At 59.4% G+C, this 26,048-nt stretch overlaps 1 protein-coding gene across 6 annotated transcripts in view; it reads left to right on the top strand.

The window, feature by feature from the left end:
* Window positions 1-26,048, top strand: part of MYT1L (myelin transcription factor 1 like) — a 245,610-nt gene that overhangs the window by 207,366 nt on the left and 12,196 nt on the right. For 5 of the 6 annotated variants that reach the window (XM_079791509.1, XM_079791508.1, XM_079791507.1 and 2 more), the window contains 3 exons: window positions 1,023-1,144; window positions 1,941-2,009; window positions 23,462-23,524. In XM_079791509.1, coding sequence (XP_079647635.1) covers window positions 1,023-1,144; window positions 1,941-2,009; window positions 23,462-23,524 — 254 coding nt within the window. Of the gene's footprint in view, window positions 1-1,022; window positions 1,145-1,940; window positions 2,010-2,937; window positions 3,008-23,461; window positions 23,525-26,048 lie in introns of those variants that run through there. The other variant, XM_079791510.1, reaches the window with a different exon arrangement.

The following is a 26,048-nucleotide window of genomic DNA, read 5'->3' as shown; positions in this document are numbered from 1 at the left end:
GAAGAAAGAAATGAAGAAAAACTTGTTTTTTACTGGCCTGGCCTTTTTCTCTAGTGTTTAATCCTGAAAGTTAAAACATTTTTCTCTATTCACTGAAAAATGAACATTTTTTAATGCAGTGGGAAGACCACATCAAAGCAATAGCATCTTCTAGAAACAAGAAGGTGGAGAAAAAGGAAACATTGCTACTGAGGGAAAGGCGTCTTTCCTTAAGGCCTTTCCCCCTCAAAGCCTCTTGTTCTTACTCTTCGATTGACGGAGCGCGGTCACAGGGCAGAGTGGGAGCTGAATTCCAGAGCTGTCCTCCGCCTCAGTGTTAGGTCCTTAGGGCCACAGAGGCGTGGCAGTGGGAGCTCCAGACTTACTCTCATTAACATGAAGCCCCCCGAGTGGGCAGGAGTATTGCTTGGTGCACACTACCCGGCCCCAAGGGAAAGCGCCTCCTGTTCAGGAGAATGTCTGCTCAACAGTGCCACCTATAGGGGTATCTAGGTCATGACACTTGGACTCACTTCCTATAAAAAAGAAAATGCTGAGAAGGATTTAAAGCTGCCACCTCTGAGGTGGGGTTCCCTTGCCACCAGGCTGAGGGCCCAGGGAGAGGGAGGAGTCAGTGGTTACTGAAACCGCAGGCATGCTGAGATGGTAGGTGCAGCCCCGGAGCAAAGCGTGCAGGCAGCATTGGGATGGAGCGGCCTGTGGAGCAGGCACCCCGCTCCCTCCCTGTGTAGGTGGGACACTGGGTGAGGGTGTCCCTGTGGCCAGACCACTCCTGTCCCTCTTGTGCAGAAGGCCCTGCCAGTGACGAGCCCCCAGAATTCCAGACGTCTAGAGCAGAGGAGATATTAAGGGCCAGCCCCAAAGATAGACTGAGCACATTTCCATTTGCATTTTCAGAGGGGAAAGAGGTATGGCGATTATAAAGGTGAAGTCGGGAGGGGAAATGAGAGGCAGCGCCCGCGGGACGGGCCTTTGTGCGCTGAGTCGCCCTCGCGGTGGCTGACGCTGTGTTTCGCCTGCAGCCGGAGGACCTGGACCCCTTCCAGGACGCTCTGGAGGACAGAAGGTACCCGGGGGAGGTGACCATCCCGAGCCCCAAGCCCAAGTACCCGCCGTGCAAGGAGGGCAAGAAGGACCTGATAACGTAAGCCTGGCGCGGCTCCCTCCCCCGCCCCTCGCGGCTGCTGTAAGCCGGCCTGTGCGTGCCTTGCCGTGAGCATGCGACATCCGCAGCGTGTAGAGGTCCCCGCTGCCAGGGCAGCAGAGCGACCGCCACGTGGCCTCGCGTGTGTTCCCACGCTCTGGGCCGCGGAGCCGCCATCCTCATCCAACCGCGCATCCGCAGCTTCTCCAGGGCGCTAACCCCCTGCAGACATTGCAGCTAAACTGGAAACAATGAAACTTTTTACAAGTTTTTTAAACATACTTACTATTTTGGCTGTTTTTGTTTTTGTTTGGTGGCAGATGTCCAACACCCAGGTGTGATGGGAGTGGTCATGTGACTGGTAATTACGCCTCACATAGAAGGTGTGCCTTCATTTTCCTCATGGTGGATTCTGTCTTCTCGATTTATTGTTTTCAGCTTACCTCAACAATGCTGTCCAAGCACCACGTCGCCTGTGTGCCCGGCCGTGCTCTATGTTGACCGGCACAGTGTGCTGATGGGGGTGTTGTGCAATGTGCTATATTGGAAAATAAGCCACCTAAATTGGGAAAATTCTTTACATTTCAACCAGAGAGTGCAAATATTTTTATCTTTTTAAAAGTGATTCAACAGACCTGTTTTCTTAAATTTACATGCAGAGTTAATTATAAAAAGTCAACATACAGCACTTGCCCCATCGCTTTTCTGCATTAAACTTTAATTTCAATTTTGTGTGTGTTTGTTCGGAGCGCCAGCTGGTGGAGGCTACTCACGGACTCTCTGGCCTGTCTTACAGTCTGTCGGGCTGCCCGCTGGCTGACAAGAGCATCCGGAGCATGCTGGCCACCAGCTCGCAGGAACTCAAGTAAGACTGACGGGCATCGTCCTCCTTTAACAGCCTGCTCACTGAGCAGGAACAGGAAGGAGGTGTCGTCTGAAAAGAAAATGTCTTTCGAAGCCACGTGCACAGCCGCGCATGCCTGGGTCCTCGGGATTGTAGTCCCTTCCCGACAACTCCTTCTGCTTCCCCCTCTGGTGTACCTCCAGTGCTTTCATATCAGACCCTTTCTTTTTGACTTTTCCCGAGCACAGTGCGCTCTCTCCGGGGTGTGTGCACAGGGAAGGGGGTTCTGCAGAGTTTCTCAGACTTTTAAGAAAAGATCGTAACTTAAAAGTCAAAAATGGATGTTTTGAGAGTCAGTAGTTAATGTGATTATTGAACACTTGGACATTCCCTAGCACCGCGACAGGAAGCTACAGGGTCAGCTAATCCCTCAGGTTCCCAGTGGTCAGGGTTCCCGACACTCAGGACAGCGATAGCGCACGGCTCACTGGTCTGTGTGCTCAGGCCTTCACACGCATCCATCTAGCTGCTGCATCTCCGGCTCCTCTGTGTCTGTAATTTTTCTATATTTTAAACATAAATCTGGTCTCTGGCACTTATGCCTCCTTAAGTGCACACACGTGATGAGCCGTGTCCAGTTCCCGGCAGGCTATGGGAGAGGTGGGCGCGGGGTCTAGGAAGGGCACCCCGCGACGGGGCTCCGGCTGGAGTGGACGTGGGTGAGCGTGAGGAGAACAGTTCCCCAGCACGATGAGAACAAGGGTCGTGTTGCCATCAGGCCGCATTGCTTGGCTCCTCCTCGCTAGGAAGTGGCTTTATGGCCCATTAGAGAAAACGCTGTCTGCAGACCCTGCGTGATTCCTTCCCAAGGCCCGAGCCCACGCCCCAGGCCGCTGCGCCGACCAGGCTGTCGGGTGTGGGCTCGGTTCACTCGTGTCCTTTCTTACAGGACCCCTGTCCAGGGCCCTAGTGCCATAGACCACCTGCTCATGTTCAGTGACCTCCTGAACTAGCCCTCCCGCCACCAGGCTGTTGGAGTCTTCTTCATGGCGTGTAAACAGCAGAGGGCGCCCTCTTCCCAACAGCCATAAAGCCGTAGCATCCTCCATGGTGCCTCGTGGACAGATAGTGCTCAGAGCCTCCCAGTGGACAGGATTAGCAAGAACAGCTCAGCCTGCTGGGTTCCGGCATCTCTTTTCATAGCTTGCAACCATGCTTCTCTCCTGGCCAGGACGTGGCTCACTGCCCCTGGACCTGGGCCAGCGCCTCAGAAGGCACTTCCCTTTGACTCTGTAATGAGGACTCTGGGCAGAAGTCTGGCCCGGCTCCAGCCCCACGGGCCGGCTGTGACTGGAAAAGTGGCCTTCCCACAGCTCGCACCTAATGTCGCATCTAGTCTGGGTGTCTCGAGACCCCAGAGGCCAGAGTAGTTTTTCTGCAGGTCTGGTTAGCATTGGTTTGCATCCCTTGACTGTGAGCTTAGAAGTTTCTGTGGATCTGAAGCTCCAGGCCGCCTGCCTCCTCCTGTTTCATCTTGGAAGATGGCGTCCTCGCCATCGGCATCTTCGGGGAGGCGACTGCCCTTCCCTCGTCCGCTTCTTCCCGAGGGCCTCGCCATCCAGAGGGGCTGCCTTCTCCTCATCCGGCTGATCTGAAAGCCACACTCACTTCCAGACTTGTCTTTGTAACCAGTACCTCTCGTGTGAGTGACTTTCTGAGATGGTGTTTCTCGTGGGCCTCCAGTTAAATGTGCACAATAAAGTCTAGTGCTGAAATAAGCAGTCTCACTTGTCTTTGCCAGCTGCCCGTAGGGTCCGTGGCTTCCTTTCTCCTCTGCACTGTGATTCTCCCTCCACTGCTCTTCCCTGAGTCACAGGCTGCTGTCCATCCCGGAGGTCACGCAGCTCCCGAGAGCGGTCAGGCCTGGCTCTGGTCAGAGCTTCTTCTTCACACACGTTCTCAAAGCTGCTTCCCTGGTGGAGAGCGTGACCGGCGCCGTCCCGTGGTGCAGTGGCCCCCACGTCTCATATGAGAAAGTGGGGCCCAGCTTCCTCCAGAGAACATCTCCATGTGCACCTGCTGAGATGGAATTTTCTGGAGATGTTCCTCTTGTCACTTCTGACACTGACTTTAAACTACTTGGCACTAACAGGACACTCTGGATCACGACTGACAACTTTTGCCAGATAAACTGGGTCTTGGGTCCTCAAACCTCTTAAACACCCCAAGATGACACCTAGCTCGGTGCTTACCCAGAGCCACACTTTTGGAATTCTGGAAAAGAAGTCGATAGTGGCATGTCTGATTATGGACAACACGTGAACAGTGCACATCAGAATGTGACGTGCACGTGAGGGCCATTGGCGTCGGGAGCCACTGCTCTCCGGCCCCTGGTCTGTCTGACAGAGGAAGCCCAGGCCAGTGGCTCAGGGAGGAGGGCACAGCCCAGGGAAGTGACTCCCAGGAGGCAGGCAAGGGTCACGCAGGCCAGGAATCCCCGAGGCTGGAGACCAGCCCCCCACACACTGGGGGTGCTGACGTGTGTTCCTCAAGCTGCCTCCCAGCTGTGAGTTCCAACCCTGCAGTTCACCAGACCCCAGGCCCCCAAAAAAGCAGAAAACTGTTCCAAGTGTGTGTGTGAGGGGGGTGATGCGCTTAACGTGAGCTCTGATCTGAAGGAAGTTTCTTCTCTTACAATTTCACCTGCTCAGATCACCTGAGAGTCCTGACAGGAAAACTTGCAGATCACACGACATCACTGTCAGCCTCTTTCTAAAGAGACGTGCCCTCCCGCCCGTTCTCCCTCTTCCTTCCAGATGCACCATCACCTGCAGGTGTGGGCGAGACGCAGGGTCTCAGCCACCTTTCCCTCCGTGATCAGCTTGAGCCGAATCAGACCTGATTCCACCAGCTCTCACAGGGGCCTCCCGCTGCTTCATGACTCGTGGCTCTTGTCTGAGGGTGCAGCGCCCCGAGGCCGCACCGGGGCAGCTGCTGGCAGGAAGGTCGCCTCGGTCGCTGCTGTTGGTCACTCCTCATGTTGGGCTTCGATTTAACCCGGTGGTGGGCTGTTGGGGCTCTCCCTTTAGAAAGCTCTCTCCCGTGTCCCGTGCCTCCTGGGCATCTGTCCTCAGTGTTTTTAGCTTCGACACAGAGGAAGGTCAACCCCGTGTACCGCAGACCTTTCTAAAAACCTGGTGACATCTGTTTTAAAATAAACTTTAGAAATTAGAATTGTGAACGTAGGCCAAGCTATTACTTTCCTCTAAAGGCTACTTGTCCCTGGGATTTTCCAGGCTTGTTTCTCAGCTGCACGTGCAGCACAGGCTGAGGGACGATGGTGGCAGGGATCTCATGGCTTCGCTCATCTCCGGCTCCTGTTGCTCCGGCGCAGGAGTCGCCGCTGTAGCTGTGCGCTGATCCTTAGACGCACTCCCCTCCTGTCGCCTTGCTTCACAGTTGACAGCAGTGAATCCACAGAACCTTGCCAATTACAACCGCCCCAACTTGAGTCCCATTTCTCTAACAGACGCACCTTTCCTTGTCGGACGGGGTGTTGGCCTCGCCGTGCAGGTCACTCCTTAACGGCAGAGGTTACTGTCGGTCTGGCCTCCACATTGAGTGGGGTGGGGGTGGCACTTGCTCTTCCACTTTAAACAGTACCCCATGGACCCCTCGCTTCTGTTAGAAAAATCATTTTGTTCCACCACTGGCTCGCTAGCCTGGGAATGCCTGGTCCGTGTGGGACCGTCTGCAGGCATGAGTGTGTCTGCAGGTGAGAAGTGGGTGCTGGCCGCGGCTTCCTGGGTCCACCTCGCGCCATGCATGTGACCCGGGCCTCAGGCTGCCGAGAGGTGGAGCACATGGGAGCCACCCCACACCCCACAGCCCCGCTGGCCATGACACAGGCCCTTGAAGCGGCCTCTGCGAAACCCCTGGGAAGGCCCAGGCTCGTGTCACAGATGTGGGAGCTGAGGCGCCTGGCTGGCGTGGCTCAGTGGTTGAGTGTCAGCCCAGGAACCAAGAGGTTGCCGGTTCAATTCCTGGTCAGGGCACAGGCCCAGGTTGTGGGCTCCATCCCCAGTAGGGGGCGTGCAGGAGGCAGTCGATCGATGATTCTCTCTCATCATTGATGTTTCTCTCTCTCTCCCTCTCCCTTCCTCTTGCTCTAAAAATCAATAAAAACATGTTTTTTAAAGGAACTGAGGCTCAGACAAGACCCACAGACAAGAGGCAGTGACACCTTTTCCACATGTCACACTACCTTTTCAAAATTAGTAATACTTTAGGTGTGCTGTTCCGCGGTGGAGAGGAGAGGTTTACAATTACCTGTGGCTCTAACCACATACATGCACACACACAGGCACGCGTGCGCACACACACACAGGCACATGCATGCACACAGGCACAGGAGCACAGGCACGCACACATGCAAACATGCACACACACACACGCATACACCACTTTTCTGTCCCTGCAGCGCTCAGCGTTAGGTCTCAGGCAGTGACCCCCAGGAGGTGAGCTGGCGTGGGGTCCGATGTGGCTGAGCTGCAGACAGGTCCTGTCTGTGAGTGACGCCTCCTGCACTACAGGCAGCATCTGTGCGTCTGCAGGTTCGTAATGTGCATGGCAGGCAGCACTTTCTGACACACCCTCGCAACACCGCCTGCTGCAGACCCACTTTGCTTGATCGTAGTAAGTAAAGGGCCAATTTAAAGGAAGTCCATCGTAGGACCTGGAGTTGGGGACAATGGAGTGAAACTTCCCAAGCAATGAGCTTGAGGACGACTGCAGTCACACAGACACCCACGGTGGACATGCAGGCAGGTAGCCACGCAGAGCTGCACCCCAGACGGTGGTCCCTGGGGCCCTGCTGGGGGGTTAACGAGGAAACCGCCTCTCTGTCGCCACCGCCCGACACTGCAGACACTGCAGGTCAGCTCCTGTGTCCCTCCCGCCCCGCCCCGCCCTGCTGCAGGGGCTCCACGCTGTTTTAACCGGATCCCAGCTGAGAACCTTCCTTCCTCTCCTCCTCCTCCTTCTAGTAGAGTGGGAGGCCCCACCTTTACTGGGCGGAGCCCGCGGCCTGGGTGGACCTTGCGCCCTCCCACAGACCTGCTGGGCAGAGACAGGGCCCTGGGTGGAGCCGCTGCACTGACATGGGCCTTGACTTGTAAATTGGAGGTTTCATTCCAGTAAACACTTCACCAATTTACAGTTCCCTGGAGCAAAGTGAGTGAAATTGGAAACAAAGTAGATGTTCCCTTTGGGAAATGACTGACAGGGATTTGGAGGCATTTTTCCTGGCAGTTTCAGGGCGAGAACCGTTCTCTCTGGGTTTCTTCCCTGATTGGAAAACGCAAGGACTAAAGGGCTGTGTGAGGGCCTGGGGGCCAGGCAGAAAGGCGGTGGCGAGGCCGGGAACATTGATTCCAGCGTGGCCGCAAGTCGTGTCCCGTCGGCGCTGCTGCGTGGCAGGTTTGCTGCAGAAAGGGTCTTTGTCTGGCATGGTGACCTCTGCTCAGTCGTCCACACCCCAGAGTCCAGGGCCCATGGGGCTGGCTGCTTCCCTGTCAGGATTAGGGCTGAGACTGCTGACCTTCACGCCGAGGAGAGCACTGTGATCGTGCAAGTAGGTGGCGGGCCCACGCGTCCCTGACGTTTCTAAGAACACACGTTCAGTGCAGATGCTTCCTGCGAATCAGAACCAAGTGTAACCGGCGTTGTGACGGGTCTGCTGCGGTCCCACAGAACTCCCTGGGGGCCACCTGGGGGAGGCCCACCTCGCACCTGCACACACACACACACACACACCCGCCTCGCCCTCCCCCCACCACCACCCCCCTGGCCCCGCGAGCCGGAGCCGGAGCCGCAGCCACGTGGCTCCTGAGCTCCTGGGTGGGGCCCCTGTAGCTGAGGAACTGAATGTCCAATTATACTTCGTTTTATCAATTCACATTTAACAGGCATGCGTATCGAGTCAGCACCTGTATCAGTCCCGCCTGGAGCCTCAGACCTCGTTCCTATTGTTCTTTATGCATTTGGCCACAGTCTGGTCCCCATTCAGGAATATTATTTCCACAGCTGGAAAGTGGATGGGTTTTTTAGCATCTGGTTTTCAATGCTTCTGTCACATTATTGAGCCACTGATAAAGAGTCCTTTTCTATCGACACAGACACATGTCCCTGTTTTATTTAATGCCCTTGTAGGCACACACTTGCAAGAATCAAATTGGTGGCTTTCAGACTTGCGCAGAATTCACATTTGGTCTGGCAGGGTTCCTCCTGGCGCTCCGGGAGCCTGGCTGAGAGCGGCGTGTGCGCTGGGGCTGCGCGTTGGGAGGCTGCTCTCCAGCAGCAGCGTCAACAGTCACCTTGCAGCTCGCTTCCTGTTAGCCACCCACAGCGGGCCCCGCCGCTGCTCCCTGCACCGCCCAACTCGCCTCGGCGGCTTGTGTAGGCTCACCTTCCACCCCAGGGCCCAGACAGCAGCTGCTCTTCCCTGTCGCGCTCAGGGACGCTGACCAGGAGCCGACGCACCCCGCCTGAGCCCCAGCACAGATGTGTGAATGGCGACTCTCACCCACTGGGCTCCTGTCCTTGGTTTTGTTTCTCGGTAGCCAAGGACTGATCAGACTTTATTACACACTTTTTTAAATCCTCGCCTGAGGATGTGTTTTTGTTTATTTTAGGGAGAGAGGAAGAGAGAAACATCGATGTGGGAGAGAAATATCCATTGGTAGCCCTCCCTACACGCCCCGACCAGGGATTGAACCCACAACCTCAGTCTCTGAAGTGTCCCATGTACTGAGCATTGTGACTGTCCTTAGGTCTGTGCCCAGGCCAGGAACCACACCACAGCCTGTGGTGCACGGGGGACGCGCCCACCGAGGAGCGGCCAGGGCGCTGCGCACTTGCGGTCTGTGGAGGTCAGCAGTGCAGTGCGGAGCGGCACCCTCTTACCGGAGGGAGGAACGTGCTCTGAGACCAGGACGTTTTCCCGTGGCTTTTTAGAATGAAACCAGGAGAAGCTGAAAGTTGAGCAGTGGGAAAAGGAAAGTCACCCTGCCCTCACCTCACTGAAGACATGTTGGTGTTGTGCGGATCAGAGTCCATGGGAGAGCCTGAGGCAGGCCGTTGGCTCTTAGTGGCTGCTTGTCTCTGTGGCCTCCATCCCGCCGAGCAACCCGGCCTCGGCGTGTGGGGCGGCACACCTGCCGGGCCTCCCTGGGCGCTGGCGGTGGGTGCGGCACCCGTGCCCCGAGGAGGGGATGGCGTGGTCGTCATGCGTGCGGCCTCTGTAGGGGACCAGTGGTCAGGGCGTCCTGCAGCCAAGGTCTTACATGTTCCTTGTGATCTGCATGGAAGCCCCCGCCGTGGGGCCGCTACTCTGGGCTTCGTACCTGGCAGCAGGGACCCGAGCCCCGCCACCGACAGACAGAGTGGGGGGGGAGGGGAGGGAAGGTTCTGGAACCTGAAACGGGCCCAGCCCCCAGGGGCTGCGAGGACCTGCCAGCACTGTGGGAGGACACGGAGACCAGGCAGTGAGGAGGGCCGGGTCTCACCTGCCACAGGAGGGAAGCGCCACACTTACAGGCGTGCAGACCATCTCGCCTTGAAGCTTGAAGACACAGGCGTCCTAACGTGCACACTCAGTTCTTAAATCGCCACATGAGTTGTGCGTGTCTCAGCACAGAAGGGACGTGCTGCACTCAGCCCTCGCCACAGCCCCTGGAGGGACTGCTCCCCCGAGCCGGCACAGGACGGCCCGCACTCGCCACGCCTCATCCCTCCGCTGGACATGCATCTCACCCGCGGTCCCCTGGCGGCCTGGCCCTTCCTGCAGCGGCCTGTCCGTGTCACACTGGCTGTTGCTCCCCTGTGCGGCCCTGGGACGTACCTGGGCCCCCCGCAGCACCCTGGGCGCGTTGCAGCTGGGAATGGGAGCGACTGGAGCACGTTGTTTGCACAGCACGGCCTGGGGAGGAGCCGTGAATTCTGAAGGGAGGCGACGTCCCTGAACCAGGACCCTCCGGTTGCTGAGGGAATGCGGACACGGCAGCGTCACTGTCCGAGGAGAGAGCCGGCTGCCCTGAGCTGTCCCTGAGCCCGGCCAGACTCACAGCTGCCCTCGCACTTCATGGCCAGGGGAGCCGGGCCCGGCCTGTCAGCCAGCAGCCTCCAGAGCTCGACAATCGGAGCCAACCTGCACGCCGACCGTACCTCGCAGCCCACCTCGCTAGGAGGGAGCCCTGCCCTGTGCAGCTCAGGTCCTGAGGCTTGTGCGGTGCGAAGGGGTCCCTGGTCTTCCCACACTTAACACTCGTCCCGGGAAGATGGTCTTCCCAGCGCAGAGGAAATGGGTGCACCATCGGGCACGTCCGGGCCCCGCCCTCTCCCCGTCCTCTCCTGTCCTGCTGGAGGCGTCCTGCTGCTCTTCGTCCCTACAACCAGCCAGGAGCTGCGAGCGCTCCCCTGACCCTAGCCCTTAGACCAGGGGTGGGAACCTCTCTTCTGCCCGGGGCTGTTGGATATTTATAACACCATTCATGGGCCGTACAAAGTTGCCAGCTTCAGAATCACCCTGCTGTATCTGGTCAAACATTTAGTGAACCCTAATGCCTTGGTAGGGCCTGACTAAATGATTTCGAGGGCCTTCTACAGCCCGCAGGCCAGACGTTCCCACCCCAGGTCTAGACGGGCCGAGCTCCGGGCCATACGTTGCAGCCGGTCGGCAATTCGGCCACAGACCTCTGAGCACACGCTCTTCAGAGTTTGTTGACTGCCAAGGGAGTCTAGATCTCTCTGTTGGACTCTCTATTTTTGTTTCTTTTAAATTAAATGTGGGCTGTTCCCAGCGTGGTTCCTGACTCAGCTGGGCTCCCACGTGTGGGGCCAGGGCTCCCCCAGGGCCCACTGGAGCCGTGCGCGTCCCCTGCTCGATGTCTGGCACCCAGGACGGTGCCGGGCCCACGCTAGGCAGGACTGCCCTTCAAGGTTTTAACTGAGCCCTCAGTCATGCTGATGAACCCCGGCTTCAGCGGGGAGCCTGGTGGCTGGTTTGCAGCTCATGTCAGAATATCCCTGCGGCCTCAGCCACATCCTCTCCGTGCATGGAGGCGCCTTCCGCTTTCTCTTCCTTTCACGCAATGACAAGGATTTTTTCCATAAAAAAAAAAAAAAAAAAAAAAAAATACCAGTCCCTGGCTTTTAATTCTCCAGAATAGCCCATAGATCCAGGTTTTGAGCTAAATAGGAATAATTTAAAGGTTTGCCTGTTATTTCATTGCCGGTATTTGAGATGTGTCTATTATTTGTTTGCTTTGGAGAATTATTTTTTAAATCTGGTCAGAATATTTCAATTGCTTTAATGTTAGGACTCCTCAAGGACCTAAATGTGTTTAAAAATCTCTGGGTTTTAGAAATGTGACGTGAGAAAGGCTGTGTCGGTGTGGGCCCCTTCCTGGGTGTGCCGGGCGGCTGTGACCCACCTCTCCCAGCCAGGAGCCGGGCCTCCATCCAGGCCCGCCCTCGCCCTGCCTGGCCACCCTCCGCGGGGGACCTGCCACCCGCTCAGCCTCTCCAGTTCCAGTCCCCACAGTGGCCCCACCTGACGGTTTGTTATAAAGATTAAATGCGTTTGTGTTTGCCGAGTGCTGAGTAGCGGCTGCGGAATCTGAGTGACCCCACGCAGGTCACTAAAAAGATGATGGGAGCCTTTGTTAATGAAGACCGGGGCTGGCTGCGGGGCCAAGCAAGGGCTTCTGCAGAGGCGAGGCTGGGGGCTGGGCGGCAGGGAGGCCAGGAAGAGAGACCCTCGGTGCCTGGAATCTGAGCCAGCGCCAGCCACGGTGAGGAAGCCAGACGTCTGGGCTGGGGAGCGCCAGCCTGCAAGGCCGCAATGCCCCCGGGAAGGCGGCTCTGCTCCCGCTGTGTCCTCGCGTCCGACAGGGCGCAGTCCTAGCATCCTCGTGTCCACTTGCAAGTCAGGTTTAAAGTCTTCAAATAGAAACGCCCGTCACCCGTCAGGCTCACCCCGGTCCAGGCCGCTCACAGATCGCAGCCCCAATCCTGACGCACCCGTCGGCAGCGTGGCGTCCTCTCCTCTGTCCGCTCTTCCTTCCTCTGTCACACGACCTTGACGCTCCACGGGGCTCTGCTGCTGTGGCCGCGGGGCCTGGGGTGGGAGCAGCGGAGGGAGTCGTCCTCTATTCGCGGGCGGGCGGTGAGTGTTGGGGAGCCCCCCTCCTTCCCCTTTTACGCATCCAGGCAGCTCTCCTGGCCAGCGGCCCGCCCTCCGCCTGCTCTCAGTGACCCCTGACCCGCGTGTCTGGGTTCCCGCCTCGCCTCGCTCTGTGGTCAGTCCCTGAGCTTAAGGAAGCTGCCTAAGACGAGGGAGATCCGTTTAGACACAGCATTTCTTTCCGGCTCATCCAAACAATGGTTTTTGGTGAGGCTGAATTACAGACTTCGGAGAGCGTCTGACAGACCCCGAAATCAAGGCTGCGCGTTCACAATAGACCACCCTGTACTCGGCACTTACCTGTGGGTTCCATCCAGGGTCTTCTTACTGCCCCTTCGCTCATCCGCTTGGGGGGCTGTGATGCGTGGAAATCCTGACTCTCTCAGCAGATAGTGGGGCGGCGGGTGGGTAGCAGGCGGGCCAGCAGCAGGGGTGGCCTGGGAGCACCGGGCTGGCCACGGAAAGGGCTTCCCAAGAAGACGGACCACGCGACGCCTGCGTGGGGTCACTCAGACCCCACGGCCACTTCGTGCAGACAAGACTTCCCCCCAGGCTCCGTGACGGGGAGGACGTTGCAGTTCCCGTCTCTGATGGCCGTGGGCTCGGATAAATCCCGTGAACAAAACGCGTCCATCGCATAGAAACCACGTGAAATGCCTCTTCCCAACTCCCCGCACAGCGGCTCCGCCCCCGCGGTGGGCGTGCCGGCCGCCTGTCCACCTGTGAGGACGCTGCTGCCTCACCTGCTCCCCCTGTGGGCTCGGCCCAGACAGCGCAGAGGGCGCCGTGACAGAGGCCTGGTTCCCTGACTCGCAAGTGACCCGAGTCTCAGGGGAAGAGGAACGTGCGGAGTCAGCGTCACAGGCCAGGCACCGCGCAGGGAAGTGCAGGTGACCCCCTTCCAGCTGACCAGAGTCGCAGGAGAAGCCGGGCCCAGCGCTCGCTCCGTCCCTCACGTGTGCAGAGCGGCTCTTCCCTGGTCAGTCGTGAGCCCTGTCCTCGGCTGTGGCTTGAGGCACGTGGCCATGTGTCGTGACCTGGAGAGTGTGCTGAGCTGACACGCTCCGCAGGGAGAGGCTGCTATGGGCTGCAGCATCAGGACACCAGCCACCGCGCCCTCCTCCCAGGCCTCCTGTTGGGTGACAAGGCAGGGCGGTCCTGTGAGGGGCCACACAGACCGCAAGGCTCACCCTCGGTCGCAGGCCGCAGAGAGGAGGTTACGGCAGCACACGAGGCTGATCCATGTTTGGGACACGGACACAGAAACTGCGGCCACGCGGTGCGTCCGTGACTCAGACTCTCCTGGTGGCCCCGGTGAGTCCTGGATGCAGGGCAGCCACTGGGCTCTCAGGGCTCTGAGCCTGGCCCACGAGGCTGGGAGGCCGTGTGCCACGTCCTGGTCCTGGCTGTGCTGGCATCGGGTGAGAGGCTGGTGTGTGAGCCCCACTCCCCGATGCCCAGACCAGGTTTTCCCTGCGCACAGGTTGTCATGACAACTCCCTCCCTCGGCCGCCCTCCCCGTAGCAGGCTGCCTGTGGGCTGCGGGGCCGCCCGGTGCCCCTCCTCCCACGGGTGGCTCTGGCCCCAGGCTCCCCCCCCTCCCCCCCCCAACCGTCGCTGAGGAGACATGAGAACAAGACCTTCCCGCCAGCCTCCTGGGCCCACATTCCAGCGGCGGAGGTTTCTCCTCCTCCTTCTCCAGGAGCCATTCCTGCTCCCTCCTGCAGCTCACGCAAAACCACTTTTCCTAAGAAACACGTTCGGCGTCAGGCAGTGAGGGTTCTATGAGAATGCTCCCAGACTCGAAAATCAGATCTGAACTTGCTCCGCATTAAAGATGGATGTAAATACTCACGTACCCACCGCCAGTGCCGCGCTCCTGCTGCCGACGGCTCGGTGCTCAGGAGTGGAGGACGCCGTGTGGCGCAGGCCGGGCCCAGTGACCCGAGTCTGTGTCATTAACGAGGGTGTCTACCTCCAATCACGCGTGTGGTGCCCGGGCGCAGGCGGGAGTGGCCGACGAGCACCGCGCAGCCTCAGACCTGCTGTGGGAGAGCCAGCCCGGGCGCCACCCACCCTGTGGCTGGGGGTCAGGGCCTCCTCTCCCACCGGCCATTCCCGGGCCTCGGGTTCCCCTGTCTCCCTTTCAAAGCCCTGCCGCCTCCTGGCAGATGGGAAGGCCCTGGAGGACAGAACGCTGCCTCTGCTCCCGATTCGCACGGAAACCGAGGCGGCCAGACCCAGCCCCGAGGACGCTGCGCGCAGAGGGCCCCCGAGGGCGCACACAGCGTGGGGCGGGCCTCGTGCAGTGTCCTCCTGTGGCCGCCCGCGCTGACCCGCTGACCCGTCTGCCCACGTCTGGGCGAGGAGGACACCCCTTTCTGTGGTCGCCCGCTGCCTCTCACAGCCTTTGCCGTCCGCCGGGCGTCTGGGGTGCTCTCCTTCCTCCCCGGCTAAGTCCCGTTGTCCCCACTGGCCCTCCTCCCTCCGGGGTGAGGGGACCGTCATACCAAACAGGCGGAGGTCCCTGCGTTTCACGGCCAACACGGGGCTCCCCCGCTGCTGCGTCGTTTCCATCTGCTCCTGCCGCCAGGGCCCGGGCGCAGCCCTGTCCGCCATGCCCCCCCACCCCCGCCACCCACCGCCTCAGGCTGACAGCTGGGTGCAGGTGTGGCTGAGCTTCGTGCGTGTCATCTGTGAGGTGGGGGGAGGGTAGCAGAGGAGACTGTCTCCCTCCGGCCTCCCGCACCCCCTGATCATGCAGGCAGGTGGGCATCGTACTGCGTCTAGGACACCTGAGAATTTGGGGCCTAGTCCAGCCCTGTAGCAGCTCCTCCCCCTGCCCTCCCTTCCCCCCTCTCTCCTCCCTGTCTTTCTGCGCTCCCTTCCCCCGCTCCCCCCTCCCTGTCCCCTGCCCTCCCTTCCTCCCTCTCCCCTCCCTGTCCCCCTGCCCTCCCTCCCCCACTCCCCTCCCTGCCCCCGCCCTCCCTTCCTCCCCCCTCACCCCTCCCTGCCCCCCTGCCCTCCCTTCCTCCCCCTCCTCCCTGCCCCCCTGCCCTCCCTTCCCCCCTCTCTCCTCCCTGCCCTCCCTTCCTCCCCCCTCCTCTCCCTGTCCCCCTGCCCTCCCTTCCCCCGCCTCCTCCCTGTCCCCCTGCCCTCCCTCCCTCCCCCCTCCCCTCCCTGCCTCTTGCCCTCCCCATCACCTGCCGACCTGAAGTGCTCCCAGGTCCCAGGCTTCTCCTCAGTGGAACAGACTTGGCCAACTTCAGGACCAGCCCACAGGTCAGTGCCTCCAACCCCGGGGTCAGAGGTGCCCTGACCCGCCTCTGCTGTCTTGCCAGCCCTGCTCACAAAGGGAAATAGGACAGCCCCTGGCTGGTGGGAACAGGGTCCAAAGAAATCTCCTTTCACTTTCCTGACACCTTCTCCTCGCTCCCGTTTTGACCCGGCGAAGCCCGCGTGGGTCCTGAGGGAAGGCGTCTCCGCGGTTGCTCCTCGTGGGCACAGCATCCCCTCCCCTCCGGGCTGTCTCCTCGCCTGCAGCATGGCCAGCCTCTAACCTTTGCAGAACCGTCTGTGAAATCGTCTACAACGTGGTCGGGAAAACAAGATGTAAACCGGGGAACGCAGACTGTGGGAGGGAGGGAGGCTACGCTGCACCGCCTCTCACTACTTTTACTTGAGAAGTTTTCTCTTCAGGGTGTGGGGGTGACATTGGTTCATAGGTCACAGAGCTCTGAGTGCGTTTCTGTGGTGCATCATGCATGTTGCGTGTGCCCGCCCACAGGCTAGCCTCCTTGCGTCGCCACCTTTTACCCTCTTCTACCTGCCCCGCCCCCCACCACCACCGCCACCACCACCGGCAGCCACCACATTCTCCGTGTCTGCGAGTCCCCTCCGTTTGCTGTCTGGTTTGTCCATCTGTGGCTTCCTGTTTGAGTCCCACATGTGAGGGAGATCTGTGGTTCTTTCCTTTTCCTCTGACTTCCTCACGGAGCACGTGCTCTCTTGTCTCGCCATCGCGTGGTTGCCAGTGGAGGTGTTCATCCTTTCTGACGGCCGAGGAGCAGTCCCTGTGTGCCCGTGCCACGTCTCCTGCGTCCAGCCAGCGTCCCCGGACACGTGGGTGGTTCCCGGGCCTGGCTGCCGTGATAATGTTGCAGTGAGAGGTTGAAAGAGAAGAAAACAAACTGAAAAAAATAATATTTTAAAACCAGGTACTTAGGAACGAGAGGCTAGGGCAGAGACAGATTTGGGGGCCCAGGAAGAGAGAAGAGGCAGCGTGGCCCAAAGTGTGAGAAATCGGAGAAAATTCCAGGGTCACACGGGTTGCAAATGAGGCGTGGAGTCTTGTAATTTCCCCTGATGAGAATTTTAAAACACTCTTTCGCCCAACTGGCCTGGCTCAGGGGTTGAGCGCCGACCTATGAACCAGGAGGTCACAGTTCGATTCCCATCAGGACACAGGGCCGGGTTGTGGGCTCGATCCCCAGTGTGGGAGCTTGCAGGAGGCAGCTGATCCATGATTCTCTCTCATCATTGATGTTTCTATCTCTCCCTCTCCCTTCCTCTCTGAGATCAATAAAAATGTATTAGAAATACTTTGTGAGACAGAATAGAGCTTCAAAAAGTGACAGACCCACAAACAGGAAGAGGAAAAGCACTGACAATAGGAACAAACTTCAGCGAATGGAGCTCCAGGCCCTGGGACCCGCTCTCCTGTCCCGGGCCCGGCCGCCCCTGCTGCTCGCTCGCATCCACAGCGCTAGAGAGCCACCTGCCTCCCAGTCCCATCGCCCTCGTCTCCCTGTAACTCAACGCTACTCTAAGGCCGTCTGTGGACAGAGATGGGACCCTGGCACTGAGCCCCGTAGCTCTCAGAGCCTCACCCTCACGGCCCTGAGACGCAGGGCAGGCGCACTGGGACCGACAGTGTCCGCAGCCGTCAGAGCAGAGCTTGGCGGGTGGACTGGGTGCCCCCCCACCCCCACCACCCCTTTCCGTCTGCCCTTCGGAGCTCGGCCTTGCACGGCTGCCTGTGAGCAGGGCCGCGTGGCCGCAGAGGGGCCGTGGGGTGGGCGGACCTCCCGGCTCGGCCCCCAGTGCAGTCCAGTTGGTTCCTGGTGTTGAGAAAACTGGCATTGTCCAGCCAGCCCCTTCCGCCCCTCCCCCATCCCACCCTGTCTGCCCCCCCCCCGCCCCCCGCTAGCTGGGCTACTCGCCCTGCCACAGCCCCCACGAGTCTTTAACCCCGTGTCTCACATACAATGTCACCCACTCCCAGAGCTCAGCTCACTCAGCCCCAGGTGAGTACCTCCCCCCACCCCCCCACCCCCGCCCTGCCTGTCCCAGCGTCCCAGCGTCCCAGCGCGGGTGGGTCTCGCATGCCGAACCTGAGAGCTGGGGGAATGCCCGCAGGCCCCGAGTGAGTGTCAGCCCCCGGGACAGGCGGTCAGGGGTGGTGTCGTTGCCGAGCGGCTGCACAGTCACCTTCTGTGTTTTTTCTTGCATGGGTCCTCGAGTCACTTCCAATTGGCCTGCGGCTCCCAGCTTTGTTAGCGCCCCTGCTGCCGGACTGCATGTGCTCCGCAGCAGTTTCCCAGGACACCCCGTAAATGCGGGACGGCAGCATGCGCTAGGTACGTGTGGCCCCGCACCCGGACGCCGTTCAGGGGCCCGAGTTAGTCTCCCCGTCCACACCCCCCCCCCCCGGCAGCCAGGCTGCAGGCCCACGCAGGTGCCGTGGAGGCTGAGAAACGGGGCTGCATGAGCATGAACAGCGCCCCCCAAACAGCCCACCCCGGGGGTCCCGGCAGCGCGGGCAGAGCAGGCCGGACTCCGTCCGGGCTCCCTTTGAGGCCAGAGACCGAGAGCCCTGGTCGCCCGGCCTGACCCCGCCAGGGCAGCACCCGCTCCAGGGCACCTGGGGCCCCAGGTGGGAGGCGGGCAGAGGGGCTTCACCTGGGACATGGGAGAGCGGAGCCGATGCTGACCCAAGCCTCCACGTCAAAATCTGCACCTCCCGGCAGCGCCCTGCTCACCAGGCTGAGCGATGGGCACACCCTCCAGGGACTTGGCAGAACGTGCGGCTGCCCTGGTTCGCCCCGCACGGCGCACGGGGACCCGCGCGGACCGCAAGGCCCCTTGGCCCACCCGATGCCCCTCAGCACCTGCTGCCCGGCCACAGCCCCGTCGGCCCCTCAATCCACAGCTCTGAGTTTCTCCCGCGACGTCCCTTCCGCTCTAGCAACCTGAGCCTGACCTCGTGCACATGCCACCGGAACCGCCACGCAGCTTTCTAACTGAGGCTGAAGGTCCTTTCCGTCCTTTCCGTGTGTGTGCTCTCAGTGTCATCCTCAAAGGGAGCACTCAGAACCCGGAGAGAAAGGTGGGCTCTGTCCACGCGGTACACAACCCGAGAGCAGTCCTCCCCGGCTCTGCCGGGCACAGGGTGCTGTCCGTGTGGGTGTGTGGTTTTCAGAACCGCGGGCACCACAGCCCACAAGGCGCAGCCCCCACCCGAGTCTCAGGCAGGAGGAGGTGGGAGGGACACGGAGCACACAGGCTGGAAAGTGAGTTTCAAAGGAGGAAGTGCCCGTGTCTCCCAGGTCTCATCTTCCTTGAGTTTCGGGGAAAATGTGTAAGAAACTGGGTGCTCTGAAGTGACCTGCTTTCTCGGGGGGTTGGGGGGGGGGGCTGTGAAGATGCAGCGTGAAAATCGCTGTGTATTATCTTTCCATTTAAAATGCAGGGTGTCCCCCAAAAAGGTGTACACACACTGAGTAATTATAAAGGCAGTTTTTAATTAAAATACATATTACTTTTAAAATTGAGCTCTCAGCTGTTCAAGTGTGTATAGGTTTTTTGGGACACCCTGTATTTTTATTTTTTACTTCGCTGTGTTTAATTTTTTTCTTTTCCTTTTTTTCTTTTTTTTTGTAATATATTTTATTGATTTTTTTACAGAGAGGAAGGGAGAGGGATAGAGAGTTAAAAACATCTATGAGAGAGAAACATCCATCAGCTGCCTCCTGCACGCCCCCTACTGGGGATGTGCCCGCAACCAAGGTACATGCCCTTGACTGGAATCGAACCTGGGACCCTTCAGTCCACAGGCCGACACTCTATCCACTGAGCCAAACCCGTCAGGGCTTAATTTTTTTCTTAATTTGTGACAAAAATATCAAAATAAAGAAATACATTTCTAGAGTTACATCTCTTTAGGCAAAAAAAAAAAAAGCTTTCGAATTGAACTTCTTATATAAATTGGGCAAAGGCTTTTATATATGAAGCCTGAATCATTCCAATTCACTGATGGATTTTGCTACCATCGACAAGGCTTAATTTTACATTTTTGTGATTTGAAACGAGGGCAGTAAGAAAAAAAAATGATACTTTTTCGTATTTTGTGTTTTACTTACTAAGTTCCCTCGCTAGAGTGGCCGTGGGAGAAAGGAACAGAAAGACTGTGAAAGGGTTCTCTGAAATGCCTCAAAGAGCGTGTATGTCGTCCTCCAAATACCTAGGGCCTACTTTTCCGTATGTCCCGGCCCCTGGGCTCGGGCAGGGCAGGTGCGCGGTTGGTTGTCCCCGCGGGGCCTGGTCCGTGGGTGGGCGGCTGCATGGGCCAGCCAGACCCCGCAGGCACAGGGCAGTGCTCTCGGCCTCTGTGTGCGAGACTCGCCATTTACCTTCATGTTCCTGACATCCTACTAAACCGCTGGTTCTCAAGTCCTCACATTGACCTTGGCGGCAGGGTGCTGACCCCATCTGGAGGAGGCACTGGGATGTCCTTTCTCGTGGATAATGAAGTGGCGATGTGACTTCCGTGGGTGGGCCGTTTGCATTGCGGTCACCCTGTGTGAGGCTGTGGCTTGTGCTGAAGGGCAGACCGGCGGCGAGCCGCCTTTGTCAGGGGCGCGGTGTGCGGCGCGGGGGCAGGGCTTCATGGCGGTGCAGCCCAGGGCGTAGGTAGTGAGTTCTTCTCTGACAGTGAGGCGTGCACGTCACGAGCTCCGCGTCGGGCGACCAGTGACGGTCCTCGATGGGCCGAGTGGAGCCCGTGTGTTGGTGGCCAATGCGTAGAGGAAGCGCTCTGTGAGCACGAGGCACTCAGAGGCGTGGCCCGGGCCCCGGCGTCTCGGATCTGCCGCAGCCACAGCAGGGCTGGCTCGGGGCGTGAGAACTCCAAGCTGGAGTGGCTGGACCTGCTTTTTAGACTTGGCCCAGACACGGCAAAACTTAAACACATTTGGAGCTTTTGTATCGTGACTTTCCATCACCATTCTTAAACGTCTGTAAAAGACCAGTGGTTCCAGCCGGATGATAACACACGGTCCCCAGAATTCCTTTCCTTCCGCCTTACTGGACCCCGGGCAGCTGCAGCGTCACGTAGCAGACGTGGTTACCCGCGAGGGCCAGGGTAGATGCTCAGAGGACACGTGCTCTCTCGGTGGCTTTACCGATAGAACCTGCCGAGTGGGAGCGACGGAACGGGAAGCGGTGTTTCATTTCACACGCCCTCGTGCATCGGGGCTTAAAATAGACTCGGCGCCATTGTCGTGGCAACGCCTGGCAGCGAGGAGGGCGCTGAGTGGCGGGCCCTTCCTGGGGCCCCCGACACTCCAATGGGAGAACCTGTGCCTGGAAGTTTCCATAGAAACCCAGTCAGTTCAGTCTCCTCTGCCATTTCAAACCCAAGCCGAGCGGCGCGTGCTGCTGCCACGTTTTGTCTCCGGGGATTCGGATCCCGCACGGGCTCCCTCCTGGAGGGGCGGCGCGGGGCTGGGTGATGTAAAGGGGTTTCTGCTCGTGGCTTTTCCGCCCACCTGAGAACCCAAGACCCCTTTTGTTGGATGAACAATGGCCGAGGGAAGGAAACAGAATTTTGAATGTTGACATTTCTTAGCTAGGAAATCCCATGTAGCTCTGAGTTTCAAAAGCCTACAGTCTTGAACAGTAACACACAGGTGGACAGGCAGGGCTGTTAGAAAAAGGGAGTTTGGGGAAACCACTCCGTCCCGCCTGGCGTGGCCCAGCACCACCGGAAGAGGCTGTGTTGGGGAGGAGGGGGGAGGGACCCCTGCGTCCTGGGTGCTGCGGGCACCCCTCCTCCCCCCTCTGCACTGAGGTCAGACTGGGGCCAGCCCATGAGGAGGATGAGTCCTGGCCATTGGCAGTCCCCGCCCCCCGCCATCCTCCCCCCACCCCCCCCACACACACACACCCCCCGCAGCCCCGCAGCCAGCAGGGGGCAGGCCAGCTGCCTAACTGGAGACCCCGGAGATAGAAACAGGCCTTCTCAGAAAGCAAGGCCTTTTTCTAGGGATGAAAGCTCCAAAAATGAGCCAAATCAGTGTTTTGTTTTTATGGTGATAAAGGACATTTTAAATGCCTCTGTTTTAAATCACACGATGCATTTGTAAATGGCTTAATCACATAGAAACTACTTTGAAAATCCTTTTAGAATTAGTAAAATCTGATTTTAATTTGTATGATTTTGGTTGTAATGCCTCACTTTAAACTTGAACAGAATAATGTCGCCTTCCTCCTGCCCCCATAGAAAACGGCATTTGAAACAATGTATACTCGTGTTAAAACAAATAAATTTTAAGTAAATTTTCACTGAGTTCTTAAATTAGGAAAAATTTAGGATTTTTTTTTTTTTTAAGCAAAAGCAAGGCCAAGTGTGTGTCACTGGCCGGTAGGAAGGTTCCTGCTTCCTGGTCCGTTTTCCAGATGGAACCCCCTGAGGACCAGCTCCTGGCAGACGACCTCGTGCTGCATGTCCGTCCGTCCCCCCCCCCCCCGGGGGCTCTGGGCTGGCCGCCCCGTGAGGCGCCATGGACAGCACGCGGTCCGGTCATTCCAGCCATCCCTCAGGCAGCCATCACTTAGCCTGGACGGGACGCCTGGTGACCGGGCAGAAGCAGCTGTCACCTGAACAACAGTCGAGGCAACAATCAGACCTCGGCTGTTTCCACCCCTGATTCTGCTCTAACCCTCACTGCTCCTCACTCTCCTGCGTTAGAGATCCCAACCCCCGCGCACCAGCGACTTCTCTACGCCCTCCACTCGGTCGCTCTGTAATTCTCCGACAGCACAAGCTATAGCTTAAGCTTGAACCTCTAGGACAATATGGCAGCTGCCACTTTCTACACCCTCAGACCTAGCTTTGTGTTTCCTCTCTTGGGGCTAAAGGAGAATTTGAGTTTCTAAGAACCAAAAATGGTTGATACATCCAACTGGCAAAAGGTGACATTGAACACAGTCCAGGCTCATGTATCTCCACTCCCCTCCCCACGCTCGTCTGACCGGGAGGGCGTCCGTCTGTGAGCAGGTCCCTGCACTGGTCTCAGCACCCTGTGTCCAGGGAGGCGCTCTGAGTGGGAGGCACAACCAGAGCTCTTAGGAGCAGTTGGCATCTGCTCAGTATTTAAAATCTGTGACTTTTGTCCTCAGTGTTCACATTTCTGGCAGGTACAAATGCACCTGAGGCAGCTTAGAGAGAAGCTGTCTGTTCCTGAGAGGGCATGTTGAGGAGGGCTTGGGAGGAGAATAGCTAGAATGTTTAGCCGTGCTCTTCCCGTTAGCGCCAGGCAGTGTGGTAGAGAAGAGGCCGGCGCTGGCTAGGAGGTGAGGCAGAGGCAGGAGGTGCCGGGGCCGAGCAGGGGAGGCGGACGCTCCCTGAGTCAGCTAAGGTCACCAGGACTAAGGGAAATCACACCTGCCCCAGGTCTGACAGGTGGGTCTCACCCCAGGGCCGGGGCCAGGTGCTGCCGCACTGGCTTCCGGGTGGACCAGTTAGTCCAGAGCGTGGAGCATCGCGTCCTGGGCCTGGCGGTTTAGACCTCTGGGCACACAGGTCCGAGGGAGGGCCTTGCCTCACGTGTGTGCTGGGGTGGTGCCAGCCTGTGGTGCCCACGTGCAGCGGCTCCAGGGACGGGGCGGCCGGGTCCCGGAGGGGACAGGCTGCAGGGACTGAATCCAGGCATGTTATGGGCACCAGGACCCCAGAGGGTGGCGCTGGGCTGGGAGGAAGAGGCGGCCCCGGTTGGTGTCTGCGGTGGTGGGGAGCCAGGTCCGTGCAGCCGGAGCCTGCGCTGCATGCCCTCCTCACGCAGGAGCGTAAGCATTAAAGGGAGTTCGCTTTCTGGAGAAGTAAGAAAGCTAATTGTCCAGGGCATTTCACTCCTTTCCGGTAAACCGCCCTGTGTGTGTTTACTCACAGGTGCCCCACCCCTGGCTGCGACGGCTCCGGGCACATCACCGGCAACTACGCTTCCCACCGAAGGTATGTGGGCGCTGCGCTCCCCTGAGACCGCCCCTTCCTGTCCCCCTCCTGCCGGGTCTGCTGGGCCCGGCCCCCGCTGACCCCCTGGTAAAGGGTCACCCAGAGCAGCGGTGCCCTGCGGGGTCACCCAGACAGCACCTCCCCTGGGGCAGACCCAGCCCCTGGCAGGGCTCCCTCTGCAGCTGCCCCCCCCCCCCCCCCGGCAGCTCTAAAGGCAGGGGTAGTGGTCGCGCGTGCCCTTAACCGAGAGAAGATCCAGGACAGTCCCTGCGTCGCAGGCTCTCTGCCACCCTCACCGTTCAGATTTGAGCCGCAGGCGGCACAGTCCTGTGAGCCGGGCCTCAGCGCTGACCCCACGGGAAGGCTGAAGCGCACACGTCACGCGCCGTCACTCCAGAGGAAGCACCCACACGTGGCGCAGAGTGCCGTCCGAGGAGCAACCGCGGTCTGAGCGAGCCGACATGCGGGCCACATCGATGAGCGTCCGCCAGGCCTGGCCTGTGCTGGGGGCGGACCGAAAGCACCTTTGGAACGGCGTCTGCGCGGGGTGGGCCTCGCCCTGTGGTCCGTGCAAGCATCTCCTACCGTGTTCGGGGGGACGGGCCAGCGCCGGGAGGACAAGGTCTTTCTGAAGGACAGCAGGGCCCCCCAACTGAACAATGGGCCACAGCTCAGCAGGACGGGGCAGCCTGGCAGCGAGCCTTCTGCGCGAGGGCCCCTCCCCCAAGCGGAGAGTCAGGACGCCGCCCACCGCCCTCCGAGGAAGGGTGTTTGCACGGAGCCGTGGAGCTGGTCGGCGGATCAGAGGTCCAGCCCTGTGGCCACCCAGTGACCCACCGGGGGATGCTCGCTGGCTGGCTGGCACGGCTTGTTTCCGCGCCAGGTCCTACTGCCACCCCCGGCTCCTGGGGCCCGCCTGGCACTGCCCCCATCGTGGGCTGGAGAATTCATTGCTGCGGGAGCCACTGCAGGTGCTGAGCAGCGGCTGCGGTGACAGCCAGAGATGCCCACGACGTCACCAGTGCTGCGGCCCCGCCACGGGCCAGCACCAGGACGAGTCTCCTTGCGCTGAGCTGGTTTACCAGGCGTCTTGACGGGGAGCCTCAGGGTTACCTCCAGAAAGCGTAGCCAGAGTAAGGTCATTGGTTTAGAGCAAACACAGTGAAACTGGGCTTAAAACTCCAGTTAAATGTAGAGAGTCAAGCAGGCGAGTTGCTGCAGCAGCAGCACCCCAATTCCACGCGCTTTGAGGACCAGGAGGGCCCGGGTGCTGGAGCCGCGGTACAGGCGCTTGGAGGGGCTGCAGTGAACCTGGTGTGAGTCCTGGCGAGCTCATGGTGCGGTTCACTCCGTCTCCAGGACAAGTAGCCCAAGGAATCGGAGCCGGGTGGCTTTCCTCACAGAGAAGGTGGGTGAGAGGCGGAGGCACCGAAGCACACGGCAGAGGGAAGGGCGACAGCCAGGAGGACAGGGCAGGTGCCGGCCATCGAGGGCGGGACACGCCGGCCCGAGAGAGAGAGGCTCCGGGGCAGCTGCACGGGAGGCAGGAGGGGCCACAGCCTCCGATTCCCGGCGGGACAGACGCCCCTGACAGGACCGGTTAATTCTGTTCAAGTCACTGCTTGAGGGTCCCCTGTGGCCCTGCGGGTCCGCAGAGGAGGGGGAGGGGGAGCGGCAGAGTCTCCTCACGTCCCTTTGGACCCACTGACAAAGGAGATCACGCTGTTTGGACAGGACGGGCAGCCGCATCCCGAGAGCCAGCTCCTCCGGAGCCTGAGGGACACTGGAGCCCACGGCCGCCCAGAGGCAGGGCTGCCCTCCCCCAGCTCCGCACAGCTCCCGCCGCTGAGGTGCGGGGCATGAAGTCCACCTCACGCAAACCAGAGCGGCTTTGCGGGGGTTAACGTTGGACCCTGAAGAAGGAATCACAAACAGACCCGAGTTGGGAGCGAAGGTCTGAGGTCACCGAGCCGTCTCTGCCCACACCCGGCGGACCTCCTGGCTCCTTCACCTGCGGCTGACACGGGCCTCTCGCTCTGAGTGTCCGAGAGGAAGCCAGGCTCCCCGGAGAGAAGGGCCTGTCCTGGCGCCCTCCCCGCGTCCGCCTCCTAGCCGCTGCCCAGCGCGAAACGGCAGATGGTCTCCAGCTGCTGGTTCTGCAGGGATGCTCGGTGCTGGGTTGGCTGTGAGCAGCGCGTTTTCATTTCCACGTTTTAAGCAAAAAACAAGTGTTTTTAAATGTTGACCAATGCTTAGTTTTGCTTTCCTGGGGGTTCTGGTGCTCTGCTGGTGGTAGGAAAGTTCTCCGTTTCCATCAGCATGGAAATCAGCAAGAAGTAAGTCATCCAGACAGACCACCAGCCCGCGCGTTGGAATGCCGCCCGCCCGTGAGACACGGCCCCGCGTGCGGACCTGGGGCAGTCAGTGGGCAGAACGGCGCTGGCGCTAGGCCAGGCCCCCTGCAGGAGGGATGCTTTGAGAGCACAGAGGGGCTGCCCCGGGAGGACCCAGGTTTTGTTTTCAT

The sequence above is a fragment of the Cnephaeus nilssonii genome, assembly GCF_951640355.1.
Source record: "Cnephaeus nilssonii genome assembly, chromosome: 15".
In the NCBI taxonomy this organism is placed as follows: Eukaryota; Metazoa; Chordata; class Mammalia; order Chiroptera; family Vespertilionidae; genus Cnephaeus; species Cnephaeus nilssonii.
The sequence above is the reverse complement of the archived record's forward strand: the minus strand, read 5'-3'. Positions and strand labels throughout refer to the sequence as shown.